Below are 20,518 nucleotides of genomic sequence, written 5' to 3' on the forward strand. Positions count from 1 at the left end.
CTCTGTTTTTAACTAACTTTACACCTGAGGTTTAGAAATAAACAAACAAAACTTGGCTGTAAAATTTTGCTGTGCTGGAATAGAATACCTATTCTCTGATAGTGATTGTCAGCCTACAGAAAAAGACAATTCCCTTGTCTCTGCTCTGGGCCCAACTTAAAGCAAAAAAACCTCCAGCTACTTGGAAACCTGCTTACCCAGCCCAAAGAAAAAAAAAATTCCCTTTCAAACCTATGCTCCTTGTAAAACAAAAAAATCAAAATCCAAAAAAAAAAACCCCTGCCACTTTTGTCTCCAGGCAAATGGGTAGAGCACACACCCCCTATTTACTTTTAGGAAGGAAAAAAAAAAACAAACCTCTGGGTTGGAAGACTGTGAATTTCCCTGCAGGAGTTAAGTACCCTGCCTCCAGGCAAAGAAAACCTGCAATTCACAAGATAATCCCCTTTTGTCTCTGCTTGGCCACAAAGCAGAGAAAACAATCTGCTTTCAGTTTCAACTGCTTTCCAAAGGAAAAAAAAAAATTCCTTTTTAAAATCTGTATTTCTAGTTCAAAAAATCTCAACTGGATCTCAAAATGATTTCAGGTTAATCCCACCACTATGCCACCATGTCAAGGTTCCTCCCCCACTCTGAACTCTAGGGTACAGATGTGGGGACCTGCATGAAAAACCTCCTAAGCTTATCTTTACCAGCTTAGGTCAAAACTTCCCCAAGGTACAAAGTATTCCACCCGTGGTCCTTGGAATGGCCGCTACCACCACCAAACTAATACTGGTTACTGGGGAAGAGCTGTTTGGACGCGTCTTTCCCCCCAAAATACTTCCCAAAACCCTGCACCCCACTTCCTGGACAAGGTTTGGTAAAAAGCCTCACCAATTTGCCTAGGTGACTACAGACCCAGACCCTTGGATCTTAAGAACAATGAACAATCCTCCCAACACTTGCACACCCCCTTTCCTGGGAAATGTTGGATAAAAAGCCTCACCAATTTGCATAGGTGACCACAGACCCAAACCCTTGGATCTGAGAACAATGAAAAAACATTCAGTTTTTACAAGAAGACTTTTAATAGAAAATAGAAGTAAATAGAAATGAAGAAATCCCCCCTGTAAAATCAGGATGGTAGATATCTTACAGGGTAATTAGATTCAAAAACATAGAGAACCCCTCTAGGCAAAACCTTAAGTTACAAAAAAGATACACAGACAGAAATAGTTATTCTATTCAGCACAATTCTTTTCTCAGCCATTTAAAGAAATCATAATCTAACACATACCTAGCTAGATTACTTACTAAAAGTTCTAAGACTCCATTCCTGGTCTATCCCTGGCCAAGCACAGCATACAGACAGACCCAGACCCTTTGTTTCTCTCCCTCCTCCCAGCTTTTGAAAGTATCTTGTCCCCTCATTGGTCATTTTGGTCAGGTGCCAGCGAGGTTACCTTTAGCTTCTTAACCCTTTACAGATGAGAGGAGCTTTCCCCTGGCCAGGAGGGATTTCAAAGGGGTTTACCCTTCCCTTTATATTTATGACAGGAGCTATTTAAGTTAAGGGGTAGTGTTGACACAAGAACGAATGAATATAAACTGTCCATTAACAAGTTTAGGTCTGAAATTAGATGGAGGTTTTTAACAGTCAGGCTTGGTCTACACGGGGGCGGGGTTTGACCTAAGTTACGCAATTTCAGCTACAAGAATAGCGTAGCTGAAGTCGACGTATCTTAGGTCGACTTACCTCACGTCCTCACGGTGCAGGGTCGACTGCTGCCACTCCCCCGTTGACTCCACTTCTGCCTCTCGCCATGGTGGAATACAGGAGTCGACAGCAGAGCGATCGGGGATCGATTTATTGCGTCTACACTAGACGCGATAAAATCGATCCCCGATAGATCGATCACTACCTGCTGATCCGGCGGGTAGTGTAGACGGACCCCTAGAGGAGTGAAGTTCTGGAACAGCCTTCCAAGGGAAGTAGTGGGGACAAAAAACCTAATTGGTTTTGAGACTGAACTTGATAAATTTACAGAGGGGATGATATGATGAGGTTGCATAAAATGGCATATGGCCCATCTGCGACTGCTATTAACAGATATCTCCAGTGGCTGGAGATGAATCACTAGATGGAAAGGGCTCTGAGTTGCTACTACAGACAATTCTTTTCCAGGTGTCTGCCTGGTGGGTCTCGCCAGCATGCTAACACGGTCTAACTGACTTGGAGCTGGGAAAGAATTTTCTCCCGGGTCAGATTGGCAGAGTCCCTGGGAGTTTTTCACCTTTCTCTGCAGTGTGAGGCATGGATTGCTTGCTGGTTTGAACTGGAGTAAATGATAGAATCTCTGTAACTTGAAGTCTTTAAATAAAAATGTGAGGACTTCAGTAACTCAGTCAGAGGTTATGGGCCTATTACAGGAATGGGTGGGTGAGGTTCTGTGACCAGTGTGGAGGGAGGTCAGAATAGGTGATCGTGATGGTCTCTTCTAACCTTAAAGTCTATGAGAAATAATAATAATAATAATAAACATACTGGAATCAAATGAAAATTGTTATTTTCTTTCAAATTCCTCCATGCCTGTCTTGTCTCTCTCAGCTCCTTCTGCTCACTTAATACTGGCCTCCTTTCTGCTCCTTCGCACAATATTTCCCCATGGGTTCAAGAGCCTTCCCTTCTGCAGCTTCTCCTGCTCTGAGCAGCCTTCTTGTATCGTTGCCTTATCAATCCAGCTAGACAACCCTAGGCCTTCTTTGTGTGCCAGAGCACAAGGATCAAAGAATTTGACAGCCCCTTGCACAGGTGCCCACTAAGGAGAGCTCTGGTTCCTCCTTGTGTACCATACAGGGGAAGTCACTGTCCAGCCCATAACCTATAAAACAGTAAAAACCCACTAGACTAAATGCAGTTATAACCCAAAACTATCCTTGAAAATGAGGACAGAGGCTTGGGACCAGATTGTTTCAATGTACTGGCCTGGGGAACTTTTGGGAGAAGAGAGTCTGTATGGAAGAGATGAACTGTAGTTTAACTGAAGCAAAAGCAAGTTTCTAGCTCAGATATTAAAATATTTTAAGGAATATCCTTCCTTTGGAGGAAGTATTTAAACAAAGAACTGGGAGAAAGCTGACAGGTGATAAGGAGCCTTCAAGTTGGACAGCCATCTGCTGGGAATGTTTGCCATACATAGGTATTACTCTGTATTAGAGCTGAATTGGAGGATGGATAGGTTGACATCACAGAAGTAAATTCCATACAAGTGAAAGGGTGTTAGATTAAGAAGTTAAATAAATGAAAACAGGCATATGGCCCAACTATAATAAAAGTTTATAAGCCAACATGAGAACCTCCAAAACATTAGTGGGTGACCTAGAGGGAAACGTTCTACATACTAGGAATAGAGGAATGACATAATAGACATTTCTGAAGCATGGTGGAATGATAAATCAATACTGTGATACCTGGCTATAGTATCTATACAGTAAAGATAGATTAAAATATGCACTACACTTAATAGATTCTGCAGAATCTAACAGAAAAAAAAACCTATCTGTGCCCATATAGTAAATTTATATTGATACAAAACCCAGTGCATAAAAACGAAACTATAAAGCAGTATTTGACCACTAGCTTCCAGAGCAGGAAAACAATAATGTTGAGGAAGATCAAAGAGGCAATTAAGTCTAATAAACCAGTGATAATGAGTGACTTCATCTACCCACAAACAAAATGGTCAATGTCACAGTGGGACAAGGTTCGGATTGCTTCTTGGACCGCTCTTTCTAGATCACACATGAATAGAGGCTATTTGCATCTTAGTCATGTGTAATACACAGGAGTTGATTCAAGAAAAGATTATAATTCAGCCTTTAAGTAATAGGGATTTGACTCTAATTCAGTTCAATATCTTCAGGAGAGCTTTCTTTCAGACCTCTGGCTAAATTCTCTACTGACATAACCCCATTGAGGTCAATGGAATTGAAATTAATGGAGTTACACCAGCAGAGAATTAGGCCAGGCCTAGTGCCAGGATAGTAATGTTGGGTAGGTGTGTGATTTTGTTCATGACATTTCTATACCAACAAAAGCTGTTTTGTAGATGCAGTTACACTAGCATAAAAGTCCTTTGCCATATAGCCCATTGTACTCAGACAACCGGCAAACGCTATACCAGCAAAAACACTTTTTGCCACTATTGCAGCTACACTAATAGGTTTGATAGCAATAGGTACATAGGCAAACCTTTTCTAGTGTAGGCTAGGTTTTGAGCTCCTACTCTTTTTGAGTAATAAAGATGAGGACTGTCTGTGATTGAGATGTTAAAAGAGAAAGTGCTGATGAGACCTGATATATTAAAGAGCAACAAGTTACTAGGAGTGAGTGGTATGTACTCAAAACTTCTGCAGGAGCTTAAGAATGAAGTGGCTTACAACTTCTGCTAACAAAAATATTTACTCTCTCATTAGAATCAGCTGCAGAGGACAGGAAGGGAACAAATGTTCACTACAGGATTTTTTATACCTTCCTTTTTGCACCTAGCATTTGGACCTGGCTAGCCAGAGACATACAACTGGACTAGAAGGACCACTGGTCTGATCCACTGTTGGAGTTCCCCTGTTGTGCCTCCCTCTTGCACAAGTGCTCTAGCCTGGAAGGGCTCAAAGAACCATCTTTGGGTACATCTGCATGGGGATGAAAGCCCTGTGGTACGTCCGTGGCTGGTCTGGGTTAGCTTACTCAGACTCGCAGGACTTAGGCTATGCAGCTAAAAATTGCTATGGAGACATTGGGGTTTGGGCTGGAGCCTGAATTCTGGGACCCTCCATCATTGCAGGTCCCAGACCTTGGGCTTCTGCCTAAGCCTTGAATGTCTATACTACAGTTAAACTAGGGTGACCAGATGTCCCGATTTTATAGGAACAGTCCCGATATTTGGGTCTTTTTCTTATATAGGCGCCTATTACCCCCCACCCCATCCCGATTTTTCACACTTGCTATCTGGTCACCCTAAGTTAAACAGCTCCTTAGCCCGAAACCCATGAGCCCGAGTCAGCTGGCATAGGCTAGCTGTGGGTTTTTAGTTGCAGTGTAGACATACCCTTTGTAGCCCCCTGATGAGAGGCCCGGTGCTGTTGCAATTCCTGGTTAAGACACTGCTCCCTTCTAGAACGCCCTGGGGCACAAGTCACTCTGGCTCACGAGTTACCTAGATGCAGAGGAAAACCTGGGTCCTCTTACACACTTTAGGGCACATTTAACCAGATGGCTACCCTCCCAAGAGATGATTCAGGGAGCATGCTCCACCTGCACTTCAGTGAACAACTGGAAGGCATTGTGCCTTCCTGAGCCATAAAATATTCTGTAGCAACCCTCTCTGTGGTCCTGTGCTGGGAGGTTCAATCAGGCCCTTAATGAGAGTTTATATAATTGTAATGGGAGAAATGGAATTTTCAATAGAGAGTCATATCTATTGACTCTCCATCTCTTAGTCCTGGTGGGACAGCAGCTGAGTCAAGTGGTAGAGAGGGCATGTAATTATTGCATCCTGATCCTGGCCCTGTGCAGTTCTTTCAGCACTTAGGTGGGCTTTAGCTACCAAACCTATGACAGCTGTAATCCTAGCTGATCTTTTAAGTGGAATAATATCAATATAGAATAGAAATTCACGGAGCTGACCTGATAATGGGGATGGAAATGTTCTACCTATGTAAAAGCCTAGATAATCTTCTAGGAATTGATATCAAGAGGACAGGCAGGTGGATTGGAGTATAGACCAGAAGGGAATAAATAGAAATGGAAAGTCTGATGTGATTGTTTATCATTGTTTTAGGAAAACAACAGAGCTTTCAACTCTCTTCAAGCAGAATTCTCCTCAGTTGTCAATATATTCAACATTCAAACAATGTTGGCAGATAGTGGTAGAAAAAGTCAGTTCCTGTGTGTGGTAAACATATTAGTGTGCAGGATTTGTGTTGACATAGAAAGTAGCATGTGGACATTGTGGATTTAATGCATATTGATGTAGGATAAACAAACACTTCAATGTTATGTGGAAGCATGTGTAAGTTAAATATATACTGGAAAAGCTGATTTCTCAAGGAGAATAAGAGCATTGTCATCCTAAGGAATTAAAGTAAAATTTCTCATGGACGCAGATAGAAAGGTTCTTCCAAATGTCCAAGACAGTGCAGAAAATGGAAGAGAGGTCCAGGGAAGGGGTAGGGAAAGTGTGAGAAGTATAAAAAATCCCATGTAGCAGAGCCGACCAGTGCTGTACCCTGGTAGCTCTTCGATTTGTGCTTGTCACCCTTACATGTACTTTACAGTTAGTGTAAACACCAATGATTCTGTGCAAGGATGCCAGCATCAGACTGAAAGTATGTGAGTAGTGAGTATTCAGAATACTCTTGGCTGTATATAATGAGGGCTGTTAACTCCAGCTGGACATCACCTCAAAAGCCTTTTTAAAAGGAGTCAATATTAGAAAGGCAAATGCTATCTCTAATTTTTTTTCAGGCTACTCGCCACTTCAGTCTCTTCCCCCTTTAGTTTTGTAATGATATATACCCTATGATAGGAGAATGTTTGCCTATGAGTGGTATTTTGTGTGGTATAACTTTCAGTCAGTTTAGGACGTCTGAACAGATTGTGATATGAGAAATGTCACTGTTACAGTTAGCGCTCCCCCCCTTTTGATAGGCCTTGTGTAAACACACACAAAGACGTGATCCCTGCCCAGAAGAGCTTGCAAACTAATTTATAATTTTGAAAAAACACCTATAAAGTTAACAACCCCCATTTCCCGTTTCTTGAAATATGAATAACTGTAAAAATGTGGGTTCTTCCATAAAGGAAACCATCTTGGCCTGTCCATTATGTTTTTAATGTTATTCCAAATTGTAAAATGTGTGCCAGCCTTTGTGGTGACATCTTTTAAACAAACCTATACAACCATCTCTCTTATATTTAATTCTTCCAGAGCTTTCAGACACCTGGGGTTTATCTTACAGTTTCAGATATATGCAGCTGAAATTTATAATATATAGTTAGAATATACAGTGAGTCACTGCTTGAATGTCTGATGATTATGTGCTCTCTGCAGGAAAGATTTCAAGTGAAGAATCCTCCACATACATATATCCAGAAATTAAAGGGCTATCTCGATCCAGCAGTAACCAGGAAGGTAAGAAGTATTCTGTGACCTTTAGTATGCTCTCACTTCCGCACTAATAGGCAGAATCATCTTTGATTTGGAGTTTCTCCCTGTGTGTGAAAGGCCCTGTAAAAGTCTTGAAGTCCATGTCTTTACTACAGCGGCAGAGCTATGCCATTGCAGCTGTGCCGCTGTCGTGCAGACGCTTCCTACATCGATGGAAGGGTTTTTTCCATTGATGTAGGTAATCCACCTCACTAAGAGGTGGTAGTTAGGTTGACAGAAAAATTGACCTAGCTGTGTCTACAGTGTGGGTTAGGTTGACGTAACTTTGTTGCAAAGGGCATGATATTTTTCATGGCCCTGAGTGAAGTAGCTATGTCGACTTAAGGTTTAGGTGTAGACCAAGCTTGCAAAAGTCTCCCAGATTCCAGTCCTAACAAAACAGATGGAATCAAAGAGAAATTGTTAGAGCATTGCTGTTTTTACAGTTCATTAGGCAAAGAGCTAAATAGATGTTACAAATAAAAGAAACATCTGGCATAAGGAAAGATGGATTTAACGGCTTGTTGTGTTCTCAGTGCGGTTCCTAGTAGCTGTTCGTCCTCATAACAAAAAGAAAAGGAGTACTTGTGGCACCTTAGAGACTAACCAATTTATTTGAGCATGAGCTTTCGTGAGCTACAGCTCACTTCATTGGATGCATACCGTGGAAACTGCAGTAGACATTATATACACACAGAGACCATGAAACAATACCCCCTCCCACCCCACTGTCCTGCTGGTAATAGCTTATCTAAAGTGATCATCAAGTTGGGCCATTTCCAGCACAAATCCAGGTTTTCTCACCCTCCACCCACCCCACACAAACTCACTCTCCTGCTGGTAATAGCCCATCCAAAGTGACCACTCTGTGTGTATATAATGTCTACTGCAGTTTCCACGGTATGCATCCGATGAAGTGAGCTGTAGCTCACGAAAGCTCATGCTCAAATAAATTGGTTAGTCTCTAAGGTGCCACAAGTACTCCTTGTCTTCTTGCGAATACAGACTAACACGGCTGTTACTCTGAAACCTCATAACAAAAACTACCACCTTTGGCACTAGTTGACCCTTTCTTGGCAATCTCATCAAAGAGGTCAAGGGGTGAATGGGAATGGAGGGTGAACAGCAGACCTGAAATGAACTTGAGACCTAGATGGATATTTCTACACTATTAACGCTACAGCGGCATAGCTGCCATGCTACAGTTACGCTGCTGTAGTGTGGACGCTTGCTACAGTGACAGAAGTGGTTTTTCCATCATTTTACTTAATCCACCTCCTCGAATAGCTAGGTTGTCAGAAGAATTCTTCCATCAATCTAGTGCTATCTACACCCGGGCATAGGTTGACTTAACTACATCTCTCAGGGATGTGAAGTTTTAAGTGTAGACCAGCCCTGTGTTTGAGATGGACTACCAGTATTTGCCTAAAACAGCCCACCAACGATGAGCCCTTGATCCTCTTTTTTCAGAGAACTGTTTCCACCTCCTTTACGTCAGAAACGGTAATGAACCACCTGCCTCAGTATGTCAGCAGAGCTCCTGTAATCCTTTCCCAGCATGATCAAAACCTGCTAACAGGAGGAGTGTTTTAGACGAACACTGTTACATAGTCCTGTCGTGGTTTTTCTGGGGTCAAGATGGAGGCACACTGGCAGCTCAGTTGGGGAAGTTTGCATAGCTGTTGTCCTGGCTATCCTGTGGATAAAAAGAGGAGTTTAGTCTCTGGGGTTTTGAACATGGTAGTACATTCACAAGGGGCCTCATCCCAATTTGCTTTCAAATACATTTCAAATCACTGGTATTTATTTACCTCAGCTGTTTGCTCATATTGTGTTGATGTTTTTAACAGCTTTTTTCTTAAAAAAAAAAAAAAAAGTAACCAAAGCATAGCTCCTATCAATGACTGGTTCTCCGTCTTCCAGCTTAAACAATCACTGCTTTGTGTTGCCATACAATTAGCTTAACCGGTGTCTTGTGGTAAAATACGTATCCTGCCACAATGCTCCAAGCCCAGGACCAACCACACACCACTGGAGTTGAGGTGGGCCTATGCTATTGAAGAAATACAATGGGGCATACACTAGGTATCATTTTCTTTCCTGTTGGCCTTCATTAGCTCATGTCTTCAAGGCTGCAATAAAAGTATCTTCTGACACAATGCCTCTCGTTGTGGGAAGCGACAAGAAGGAAATGCCATTCTTAACTTTAAATTTGTCCGCAGCTGATTATAGTAAGAAGAGAAAGAAAAGAAAATAAACCAAACGGTAAACAGGGGCTTTGTTTTTTCCTGGAGCATTTTTCAGATTCATGTAGTGTTTGGTTTGCTCTGTGGTCAGTCCCTGGGCACGTTGAAACCCTTTTTGTCCTAGTGCTATTGTCAGACTCCCCCATTATGACAAAATCAGTGTAACCTAAAAATAACTTAATCAAGTTTCTCTCTTTTGTTTTGTTTTATATAACTAGTCAGCCCAGATTGCAAAGGGGAAAGATTTACAAATGGGCTCCTTGGGCTGATGCTTGGGGGAGTATTCACATTACCATAATTATTGCTGTAATTAAGGTTGTGTCAGCATTTTGTATCCTAAATGCTTGTATGGTCAGGAGGAGGTAGTTCCAAACACTGTCGTATAATATTCATTTGAGTACTCAAAGTCTCCTGGAAAAATAGCTATTTTTCCCTTGTGAGCTGCATTTTCAAGCACTTAGGTTAGCCATGTTTAAATTATATATTGCTAAGCAAATCACAGTCTGGTGGCTTCTTATAGTCTTATAAATTACAGAACACTTAATTGTCTCTGCTCCAGGTTGCAAACAGCAACCCTGTTGGAGGATAATAACCATGCAACAGGCAGTTGTGGAACATTCTTCCCACCTCTGTCTCTCCACCTTCCCAGCTTTCCCATCGCCACTGCAACACTAGACTAAGGCTTTGTCTTCATTGCAAAAAGAAAAGAGATGTGTTTTTACATCATGACACAGCGATCTTGAGGGAATTGGAGCCCCTGCAGTGACAGAAAACCCCTTTCCATTTCTGTAAGAAGAATCTACACTACGGTGCTTTGGCAGCATAGCTGTGACACCATTGGTGTGCCACGGTAGTGTAGACATGGCCTCAATGTGATCAGCAGTCAGCATTCGGTGATATAGTAAGAAACGTACAGGAACATTTCCTCTCTCACAAGAAAAATCCCCACAGAGATTAAAGGCCAAAAACCACATTCAGTGTAACACAGACCAGTGTTATACAATTCAAACTGCTCTTCATTCACATTGCTGGACCGTTCAAGATAAGGATAGAGTTGGCTTCAACTCTGAATTTCCTGGGTTCACGCATTCCCACTCTTGCTGCCACTGGTGGACCTGCACTGATGGGAGATATTCAAAATAAAGCAAGATTATTAGAGAGTTCTGTACTGTATTGTAACTCAGTAGTTTACTGATATTTGCATTTGATCTGGGCCTCATTCCAGCCTCTAATTTTGCACCTACAAATAATCACAGCACACAGATTGTAGTACTGAGATTTCTGGTTATTTGTTTGCACCTACAAATCAGGTAGTCAGATGTAAATGCCAACAACTCTTGTGTTGTGGAGACAAGATTGCAGGTGCAAAATTATTGGCCATTGCTGAAAATCATGTCCCTATGCTGGAACTGTCTGAAATTTTGGGTGCTAAAATAGAAATTGTATTGTAAAGAAATATATATTCCTTTACAGAATTTTAATTCTCCTTTTCACTTCCACACTTTCAAATGAGGAAATTACAAAATTGTATTTGGAAGCAGGAGTTATATTTCTGAGTGTCTTTTAGTTGCTAGTCTGATTAACAGTCTTTCATTTCTCAGGATTTGGAAATGTTCTCAATATATTTTAATATTTAACATATTCTGTCTCCTATGGGATTATGGCATTTTTGAATAGCATCATGTGAGTCCAGATATGTTTCTCAAGTATTTTTTCCCCCAACTGAATTATAGAAATTCAGAAGACGAGTCCAAGAATCTACGCAAGTACTACGAGAACTGGAAATTTCTTTAAGAACAAATCATATTGGGTAAGAGTTATTAATATCCACTGACTGCTAGCTTTGGGCAAATATCTCCATGCTCTTTAAAGAATGAGGTGGCCTAATGTATTGGTCACTAAAGATTAGAAGGCTGGGATTTGGGCTGTGCAGTACATTAACGTGTTAGCTGGTCATCCCTGAAGGCTCAATTTTAATCTGCTCGTTGTAGGCCCAATCCAATTGCCTTTGAAGTCAATGGGAAGACTGCCATTGACTTCTTTAAGAGCTGTATCAGGCCCTGGGGTAAATCAGAAGAGAAATGAGACTGATAGGGTCTGCAGTTTAGTCAACCACTCTCTATCTCCCCCCCCCACCTCCCCGTTTTATAGCTTCTGCTCAGGAAACCTCAGGTCTGGAATAGTAATAGTTTTGCAGAGGAGCAATGAGATGTTGTTTTGGAAACTTCTGCATGCCATGTTTGCATGATGCCTTACTGCTAGCTAATACTTTCACAAGCACAAAACTTTCTTCAAATATTAATAGGAAAATGAATTTTGGAGAATTACCTTTTTCTATTCCACATTCCATTTCAAATGCTTATTTATATCAACTTTGCAAACCTGTACTCAGAACCTGTCTCAGAAACTAAAGAGTTATTCAGCATTAGCATGTCAGACCAAAATAAGATTTCTTTAAAGCTTTGTTAAATGGTTCCAGTATGTGTGCACCTAAAATAGGTTCCTGAGGTAGATTTCTGCACTTGGCGATTATATCTTGATGAAACAAGGAAAGGAGTAGTTGTTATCAGCTTGACTGATGCAAAAAAACAGCTGTTTTCTTAATCACACTGGGTTTCCTTCAACAGAAAACTCTGTCTGCCAGCTTCTTTGGCACAGAGGTCATAGAAAGTAACTGATTTTGACTCTGGATCAGGCAGACAGGGTAAAAGACATTGAACTGTCTGCACGGACAGGAGCATTTCTGCACCTACAGCACTATCAGGGAGTCCTTGGACTGCCAGCTAAGACCTGGACAGTGGGAAATGACTCAATATTTTAAAAATAAATTTGAGGCATTTGCTTACTTAGGCTGATGTGACAAAGAGCTGGTACTAATCTGTCTGAGGAACCTCTGTCCCGGGGTGATGGCAGTAGTCTCAGTAAACATTGTGAGCACAGTCTTTGTGATGTCTTTCCAATGGGCCTCTTTCCTTACATGGGCCTGGAATAGTTGTTGGCTTAGCTACATGAGAGCTGTATGTCTGTTCCATGGTATGTTGTGGTGTGCTGCTAAATCCCAGAGACTAAATATGGGAGCAAGCAACAGTCTCAGATTATCGAGGATTAAAATCAAGATTCCACTCCTTAAGAGCCAAAACTGCAGTTGGCAACCAGCTGTGATGAAATACAGTAGGACAGTGCATGTCCGGGATTTCCACAAAATGTCAAAAGACTTTCTGAAACATTACAGAAATGAAGTCAAATTGACCATCAAATACTGAAGTTGAAACCATCATTTCTAATACAGTGTTGGCAGGGTTGCAAAGTTTCAGGATGAATCTTCCAGAGTAAGCCAATGCAATCTGTAAGCAATCGTAGCAGTTTGTCAGCAGCTAAAGTACAAGCTATAAAATGTTGTGGACAATTTTTTTTCCATGGAATTTTCAGTGGAAGTTTTCAGCACATCAGCTCACTCTTGAATTTTTGGAGACTTGCACCAGAGTTAGCCTTTCAAATCCCATTAAAGTCCATGGCTGACTGTGGCTAAAATGTGTGCAATTCTTTGATAACATCGAAGTGGCGATGTGTGGCTCTTTTGCCACACAGTGTAAAGTAAGTAACTCACCCAAGGCTGACTTTACCTGATAAAGGGGTTCTTTAGCAAAAAATTCTTCTAAAGGTGACAGTTTCCCCTCTCCCCACCCCGTCTAATGATTTTTTTAAGAAAGCCTCTCTTAACCCTGTACAAGATTGTAAGCTTCTTTGGGAAGGGGTATTTTTGGGATCATTAAGTTTTGAGCATATTATGGGTGCTACTGGAAATTAATATATAATAATTCTATGTGCTTCTCTGGCAGACTGTAAGAGACAAGGAATATCATAATGCATAGCCTATGTTTTTGTGTGGAAATTCTTGACATGTTCCGTCTTACAAGATTTGAAAATGTGAAGGAGTTGTTTCCACGTGTTGTTCATAGAATCAAATCCAGACATCAGCACTCCAGGGAGCTACAGCCTTTTGGTGTTTTGGTAGAAGTCTGAGGCCCTGCCTCTGTGGTGGGAGAAGTGTAGCAAGTCTTATTTTCTGCCTGGATAAAATAGTTTGTTGGTTTTTTTTGCATAATTTTTTATGGTTAATTGTAAGCAATTTGGGATGGGAGTTGAGAGAAGTATCCTTTCCATTGTAATGAATAGCAGTGGGGGCTTGGCATGGCACCTCTCTCAGTTTAATGGAGTGCTCTCAGTTTTCATCAGGGCTGTTTGGAATTCCTTAAGCAGGGCCTGCAGAACATTGACACTGTCCCAAAGTCTCTTGGGATATTACACATATATCACATCATCACTACAAGACAACTTCATCTTGGAGGACAAAGTTGAATAAGTGGCATCATTAAGGAAAGTCTGTTTCACAGAATGACACTTTAATTTTTCTGAGGTAAACTCAGATCAGCCTGAGGGAAGAGAAGAACTATAAAAGCCGCTTTTGCTTGTTTGACTCTTAATGCTAGTGTTGGCTGGCCATGGCCTCACCATTGGCTGAATGATGACACTTCTTTTGGAAGATAATAGTTTCTGACTATAGCTATGCTAAGAGCTCCTTAAGATACAGAACAAGGGGTCCCAAGGGCTGAGAGTTGCTTTAAAAGGTAACATAAATCTGGGGGAAATGCAGCCATATCCGCTGACAACTTTGGGATTGGGAGTTGCTAAATAGCTGCAGAGAAAATGAAATCACTATGGGTTGCATGGAGAGGTGAAAGAGCAAACTCTTTATGCTAACAGAAGTAAAGTATTGCAGAAAATTAAGTGTCCCCAGTAGAGCTGCTCCATATTTACATGGGTGTAACTAAGAACAGAATCTGGTCCAACGTCTTAGTACTTGAATGAATATATAGATGCCAATACAGTGTGAACTTTGTGTTTTATAATAGTTTTCCATCTTAGATACGTATATAGCACCATTTTGAAACACTTGGATGCTCTTGGTATGTGGCAAACATCTAAACGCACTCCATCTCCTGAGTCCTTGCTATGTTTTCTGCTTTATTTCTCCCCTTTTCCAGAATAAATAATTTCTCACTAGAGTCCAAAAGCATCCAGGCTGTGTCATTCTCAAATACAAATTTATGACTTACCACAGATATCCAGAAGGAACCATTATGGCATATTTTGTAAATAATACAGTCTTACAAAATCAGTGCAATTTCCAAAATGCATATTTTCCTTCAGTCAACTGGATGAAAGATATGTGTGGCAAAATGTAGATCATATACTACTCCTGGGGGAATTCTGCCCCACTGCGCAATTCAGAAAATGTGCACAGATTTCCTTTCCCCACAGATATGGGCTGTAGTGCTGCTAGCCACCACTAGGGGCTGCTGGCCCTGCAGAGCCCAGCTTGCACATAGAAGACACAGCTGTGGGGAGGGAGCTAGCGGGTTCCTGGCTGCTGCAATTCCCAGCATGCCCTGAGGGAAGGAGAGGGTGGCACACAGGAATCTCTGTGAAGCCTGGGACGGAGCATCAGGCTGTTTCTCCCTCTGGGTCCCTGGGCTCTGGGGGGAGTGGGTGGGTGGGTGTCTGGGCAAGGGGGGGCACCCACGGCTGGGCTTGGGGGGGGGCTGTGGGTATCTGGATTGGGGGGGTCTTGTGGCTGGGCTCTGGGGGGAGGGGTGTGGGTGTCTGGGCCAGGGGGCCCCGCAGCTGGGCTTGGGGGGGTTGCAGGTATCTGGACTCGGGGGGCCCTGTGGCTGGGCTCTGGAGGAGGTTGTGGGTGTTTGGCCTACCGGCTGGGCTCTTGGGGAGGTGCGGGGGAAGTGGCAGAGAAACAGAAACTGGGTTGTTATAGGGGTTTCTTTAACTTTCTACTCCTGAGGGAATTTTTGTGTGTGTCTGTACTGTTACAGACATGTTTGCTGACAGGTATTTTGAAAAAAATTATCAAAATAATTGAAACTGGTATGATTATATAGTGTTATTTTGACAAATAAAACGTGCAGAATTTTAAAATATTGTGCGCAGAATTTTTAATTTTTTGGTGCAGAATGCCCCCAGGAGTAATATACATACCAAGATGTTTATTCTACAATGTAAACAGTATGCTCTAAAACATAAGGCCTAAAGAATAACTCAAGGCTAGATTGTAAATTTACAATCTGCCCTGAGTGAAGGGCAACGCACAAATGCGCTGCCCCAAGAGCAAACTAGGGAGGGAATTGTAACTTTGTGTCATAATTCACTCCCTGGCTCTCAACTTATTCCAGGGGTAAATATTCTGCTACTGATAAATACTTCGCTATGCTGGTTGGTGTGTTGAGGAGGTATGAGGGATGAAGCCAAATCTCCACCCATTCTCCACCCCTTGGGTTTGCTCAAAACTAGGTCAAGATTCTCAAACCTTAGCAAACTAGCCCTGAATTTTTCACTTTTCCAATAATAACCAGTAATGTTTTGCAGGATTTCAAATTTTGTTGCAAATATTTTGCACGGCTCTGCTTTAGGGGCTTGAATTTACTTTAACAGGTTAAAGCCTTTTTAAAAAATGTGATCTCATATTAGTATGAGAAGGAAAGCTTATTTTTTAAAGAGATATGAAGTACATCATAGTGTAGCCTTGATGTTATTATTCCTTAGCTTTTTTGTTGCCTATAACTTCTTGAAAGATCACTAAATGCCGGTACATGGAAAAAATGAAGCCAATTCATATGACTCTTGCATTTCAAGAAGCCCATAAATGCTGCTCTAGTATTGGCTGATTCCATGGTTTGAGCAGTTTGCTATGCCAGAAAGGAGATGAATGTGGGTTTGGAAGGAAGCTTCAGCTACATTGGTAGTGTTGTCATGGTACATGTCTACTAACTACTCCAAATTATACTGGACCTTTCAACAGGAACTTAATTGTTATGGGGAAATGGGCAGCACTTACCAGAAACAGGTTTCTTTATTAAAAAGAAAAAAAAAGCAATATATCTGTGTAGGTTTTCCTGAGCAGTGCAAAGTGTGCATGGTATAGATATTAATGGTAGAAAATGTTTTCTTATTTGTGATGCTGCACACAAAGGTATATTTGTGAACCCTCGCTTCTTGAGTGAGAAATGAAAAGCATTTGCTCAATATATTTCTTTTCACACAATGGATGTTTTTGTAGATTGACTGAAACAAGAATTTCGTCAGATATGCCCCTGCACTGAACAATCAAATCCACTGATCTCTAATGATTTTTCTAACAGATGGGTCAGGGAGTTTTTGAATGAAGAAAACAAAGGCCTGGATGTTCTGGTGGAATATTTGTCATTTGCACAGTACGCAGTCACGTAAGTAAAACATGGCTTATGTTCATCAGGGTTCGCAAAACAAAACAACATAGTGTAATATAGATAGACTGGCAGAGAGAGTAATATCTAGTCAGATGCTGTACTATTCCAGTAAAGTTGTTTCCATTGCAGTAGCTTGCACAGAATTATGTAGGTTCCTTAGAATCAGAGCAAATGGCAAAATTAGATCCCAAATGTTGGATCAGAGCATATTGCAGAGAGAAGGAAAACAAAAAACTTTGCTTGTATATTTATGCCATCTGAGCCAGAGGCGGATTAGGGATTTGTGTGGCTTGGGCCAGAGCAAGTGGGGACCCCTCCCCACTCCTTCTGCCTGCAATCCGTCCTGCTTCCTGCCCCTGCCCTGCACTCATGCCAGAGAAGTGAGTTCGGGGTGAGGGAGCTTCCCCTGCTTCTTGGAAGGAGCGCCAGGCGGAGCGGGGCAATCCCCCCGCGCCCTACCCCACTCCCCGGCAGGAGCGCCAGGCGGGTGGAGCAGATGGGGATGCAGGAGCGCCCATTTTTCTGGGGGGCCCCCAATTGGTGGGGGGGCCCTGGGCACAGGCCCTGTTGGCCCAGTGGCTAATCCACCACTGGTCAGAGCAGTTTTTTTTTAAAGATTAATCACATCTGTTTTAACTTGATCCCCTCTTAGTGGGACAAAGTACAATAAAGAATGAATAAATTTTGCGTTACATTGAGATATTGGCCTAAGAAAAATGGCCAATTTTTTACCTTCCTTTCCAAAAGCTTCTTTTAGATTCCACTGTTTGTGTTCCTTCCCTCAAATATCATGAGATCATCTAATGGACATTATATTCTTAAATATATGGGCAAGGTTGAACTAAGTACACCCAGACAATTTTTTCAGCCATGTTGTATTATGATATAATACCTATGAAGTTCAAAGCAAAATACTCACATTAACTAATTCTCACAATACTCTGTTAAAGCTGGGTAGGTATAATCAGATCACTTTTATGGATAGGTAGATTTCAAGAAAGAGAATATCTATTAAAAGACCACTTAGGAAGTCAATGGCAAAACTAGGAATAAAAAAGGAGTCCTGGCTCCCAGTTGTCTGACCTTACTACTAGACAACACTTCCAAATATATTGTTATTTGTTCTGTATTAAAACAATGCAAAGTTGGAAAAACTCATTATGGGCCTGTCATAAATATAAAGGGAAGTGTAAACCCCTTTAAAATCTCTCCTGGCCAGAGGAAAAATCCTCTCACCTGTAGAGGGTTAAGAAGCTAGGATAACCTCGCTGGCACCTGACCAAAATGACCAATGAGGAGACAAGATACTTTCAAAAGCTGGGAGGAGGGAGAGAAACAAAGGGTCTGTGTCTGTTGGTATGCTGCTTTGCCGGGGATAGAACAGGAATGGAGTCTTAGAACTTAGTAAGTAATCTAGCTAGATATGCGTAAGATTATGATTTCTTTAAATGGCTGAGAAAATAAGCTGTGCTGAATAGAATGGATATTCCTGTCTGTGTGTCTTTTTGTAACTTAAGGTTTTGCCTAGAGGGATTCTCTATGTTTTGAATCTAATTACCCTGTAAGGTATTTACCATCCTGATTTTACAGAGGTGATTTTTTTTTTTTACTGTTTCTTCTATTAAAATTCTTCTTTTCAAGAACTGAATGCTTTTTTCATTGTTCTTAAGATCCAAGGGTTTGGGTCTGTGGTCACCTATGCAAATTGGTGAGGATTTTTACCAAACCTTCCCCAGGAAGTGGGGTGCAAGGGTTGGGAGGATTTTTGGGGGAAAGACATTTCCAAACAACGCTTTCCTAATAAAATAAACCCAGATAAACATTTGGTGGTGGCAGTGGAAGTCCAAGGACAAAGGGTAAAATAGTTTGTACCTTGGGGAAGTTTTAACCTAAGCTGGTAAAAGTAAGCTTAGGAGGTTTTCATTCAGGTCCCCACATCTGTACCCTAGAGTTCAGAGTGGGGAAGGAACCTTCACAGGGCCAATGTAAATCATTGTATTTTCATTGACTGAAATGGAGGTAATTTAAACAACTGAGGATATGTTCTCACATACTCACAGAGTTTAACTTCATTATATTTAGGCTTGGATGGATTAGATTTTTGACGGTAAGTGTTGGTAAGTGTCGATTTCGTCGTATGCACACAAACCAACCAAAAAAAAAAGATCCATCAGTAAGAATTTACAGATAGGCAAAGTAAGAAAATTGCTGCTTGAGAACTTATTAGAGTTCGATTTAAGGATATCTACTTTATGTATTTTGTCATGGGATGTTGTGAATTTGTGCATTAACAGTTATAAAGCTTTAAGTTTTTGAATATCAACGTCCAATGTCATAAAATAATTATTGTCTGACCCCCCTTCTATTTTCGTGCAACTGTGAAGATTTAAATAGCTAAAATATTGTTTTAAAATGCTTAAAACTCATAATTTTGTGCAAATAGGAAAATTTAAATAAATAAAAATAGAAAAAAATCCTTAAAATTGATATCTGTCAAAATTGTAAAAAAATAAAAATTGAATTATGCCAACCCTAATTACATTGTACTTATAACTTCTTATATGAAATGAATGTGGTAAGAAAAGATAGAGCTGCACACTGTATTGTGCATACAAACCCTAGCTAAGTGGAACCAAATTTTTTTTTTTAAATTGAATACATACAGATATATATTACCATTGAAAAGAAATGAGACTTTTGGTGGAATTATAATAAAAGTAATGAAGGAAAATTATATGTTTAAAAGTATTACTAACACTGGAAAAACTACACACAGCTTGTTTTAAGGATTTTCTTCCTAAAATTGTATAAGTGGAAGCAAGTTAACTTGCCAGAGTTATTTTTTTTTCTCTCTCTCTAACGTGGTAAACGTAAGTAATAACCTCAAAAGATGTAAGAGGAACAACCAACTCTTGCTTTAAATGGCAACAAAGTGGGTGAGGAATAAAAAAATCAAGAAAATCTGTAATGATTTTTGGTAATGTATTACATATGGTTCAAGATTAGCCTTGGCCAACAAGCCAGTATAAATGCTCAGTCACATATTGATGGATGAAATTAAATTAATAGCCACACAGTGTATTGATTTATTAAAATAAAATTAAGACAGCTTTGAGCTTCCCCCTCCACTCTCCAAGGCTGTTGTTCATCAGCAAATCAGTCAGTGTATTTTTTTTACATTGAAATAAGATTAATTCATGGCTGTTTGAGTCTTCTTAAATGATATCCCTATGTTGCTCATTTCTCCTTTTGTCACGTTCCAAATTTGCTGCAAAATGTACTTGAATATAGCACCGTGTTCCAGCTGAAGGGAAATTATTTTGCATTGCTTTTTTTATGTTTTCGTGTAATCTGTTGGGACCTAGTAAATTTGCAGATGTTTAACAGGAAGGAAAAAAGCTATGTACATCTTTTTTTGTGTAAGCCTACTTTGGAATTTCTATTTCCTTTCAGTTTTGACTTTGAAAGCTTGGAGAACAATGTGGAAAATTCAATGGATAAATCCAAACCTTGGAGCCGTTCCATTGAAGACCTGCACAGAGGAAGTAACTTACCCTCGCCAGTTGGCAATAGCATTTCCCGCTCTGGCAGGCATTCTACTCTACGGTAAGGCCATTTAATCAGGGAGTAGGACTACCTTAGAAATGTGGGTTCATGAGTGAGGAGGATCACGTTGGTTTTAAAGTTATAATAATAATAATTTGCATTTGTATAACACCTTTCATCCCTAAGCCCTGTACAGATTCGACATACGTAGGAACACTTTGCACTGAAATGCAACCAA

At 40.8% G+C, this 20,518-nt stretch overlaps 1 protein-coding gene across 3 annotated transcripts in view; it reads left to right on the top strand.

The window, feature by feature from the left end:
- Window positions 1-20,518, top strand: part of FMNL2 (formin like 2) — a 263,378-nt gene that overhangs the window by 158,894 nt on the left and 83,966 nt on the right. For all 3 annotated transcript variants that reach the window (XM_077829846.1, XM_077829845.1, XM_077829847.1), the window contains exons 3-6: window positions 7,095-7,175; window positions 11,170-11,246; window positions 16,648-16,731; window positions 20,188-20,340. In XM_077829846.1, coding sequence (XP_077685972.1) covers window positions 7,095-7,175; window positions 11,170-11,246; window positions 16,648-16,731; window positions 20,188-20,340 — 395 coding nt within the window. The remainder of the gene's footprint in view (window positions 1-7,094; window positions 7,176-11,169; window positions 11,247-16,647; window positions 16,732-20,187; window positions 20,341-20,518) is intronic.

The sequence above is a fragment of the Eretmochelys imbricata genome, chromosome 11, assembly GCF_965152235.1.
Source record: "Eretmochelys imbricata isolate rEreImb1 chromosome 11, rEreImb1.hap1, whole genome shotgun sequence".
Taxonomy (NCBI): Eukaryota; Metazoa; Chordata; order Testudines; family Cheloniidae; genus Eretmochelys; species Eretmochelys imbricata.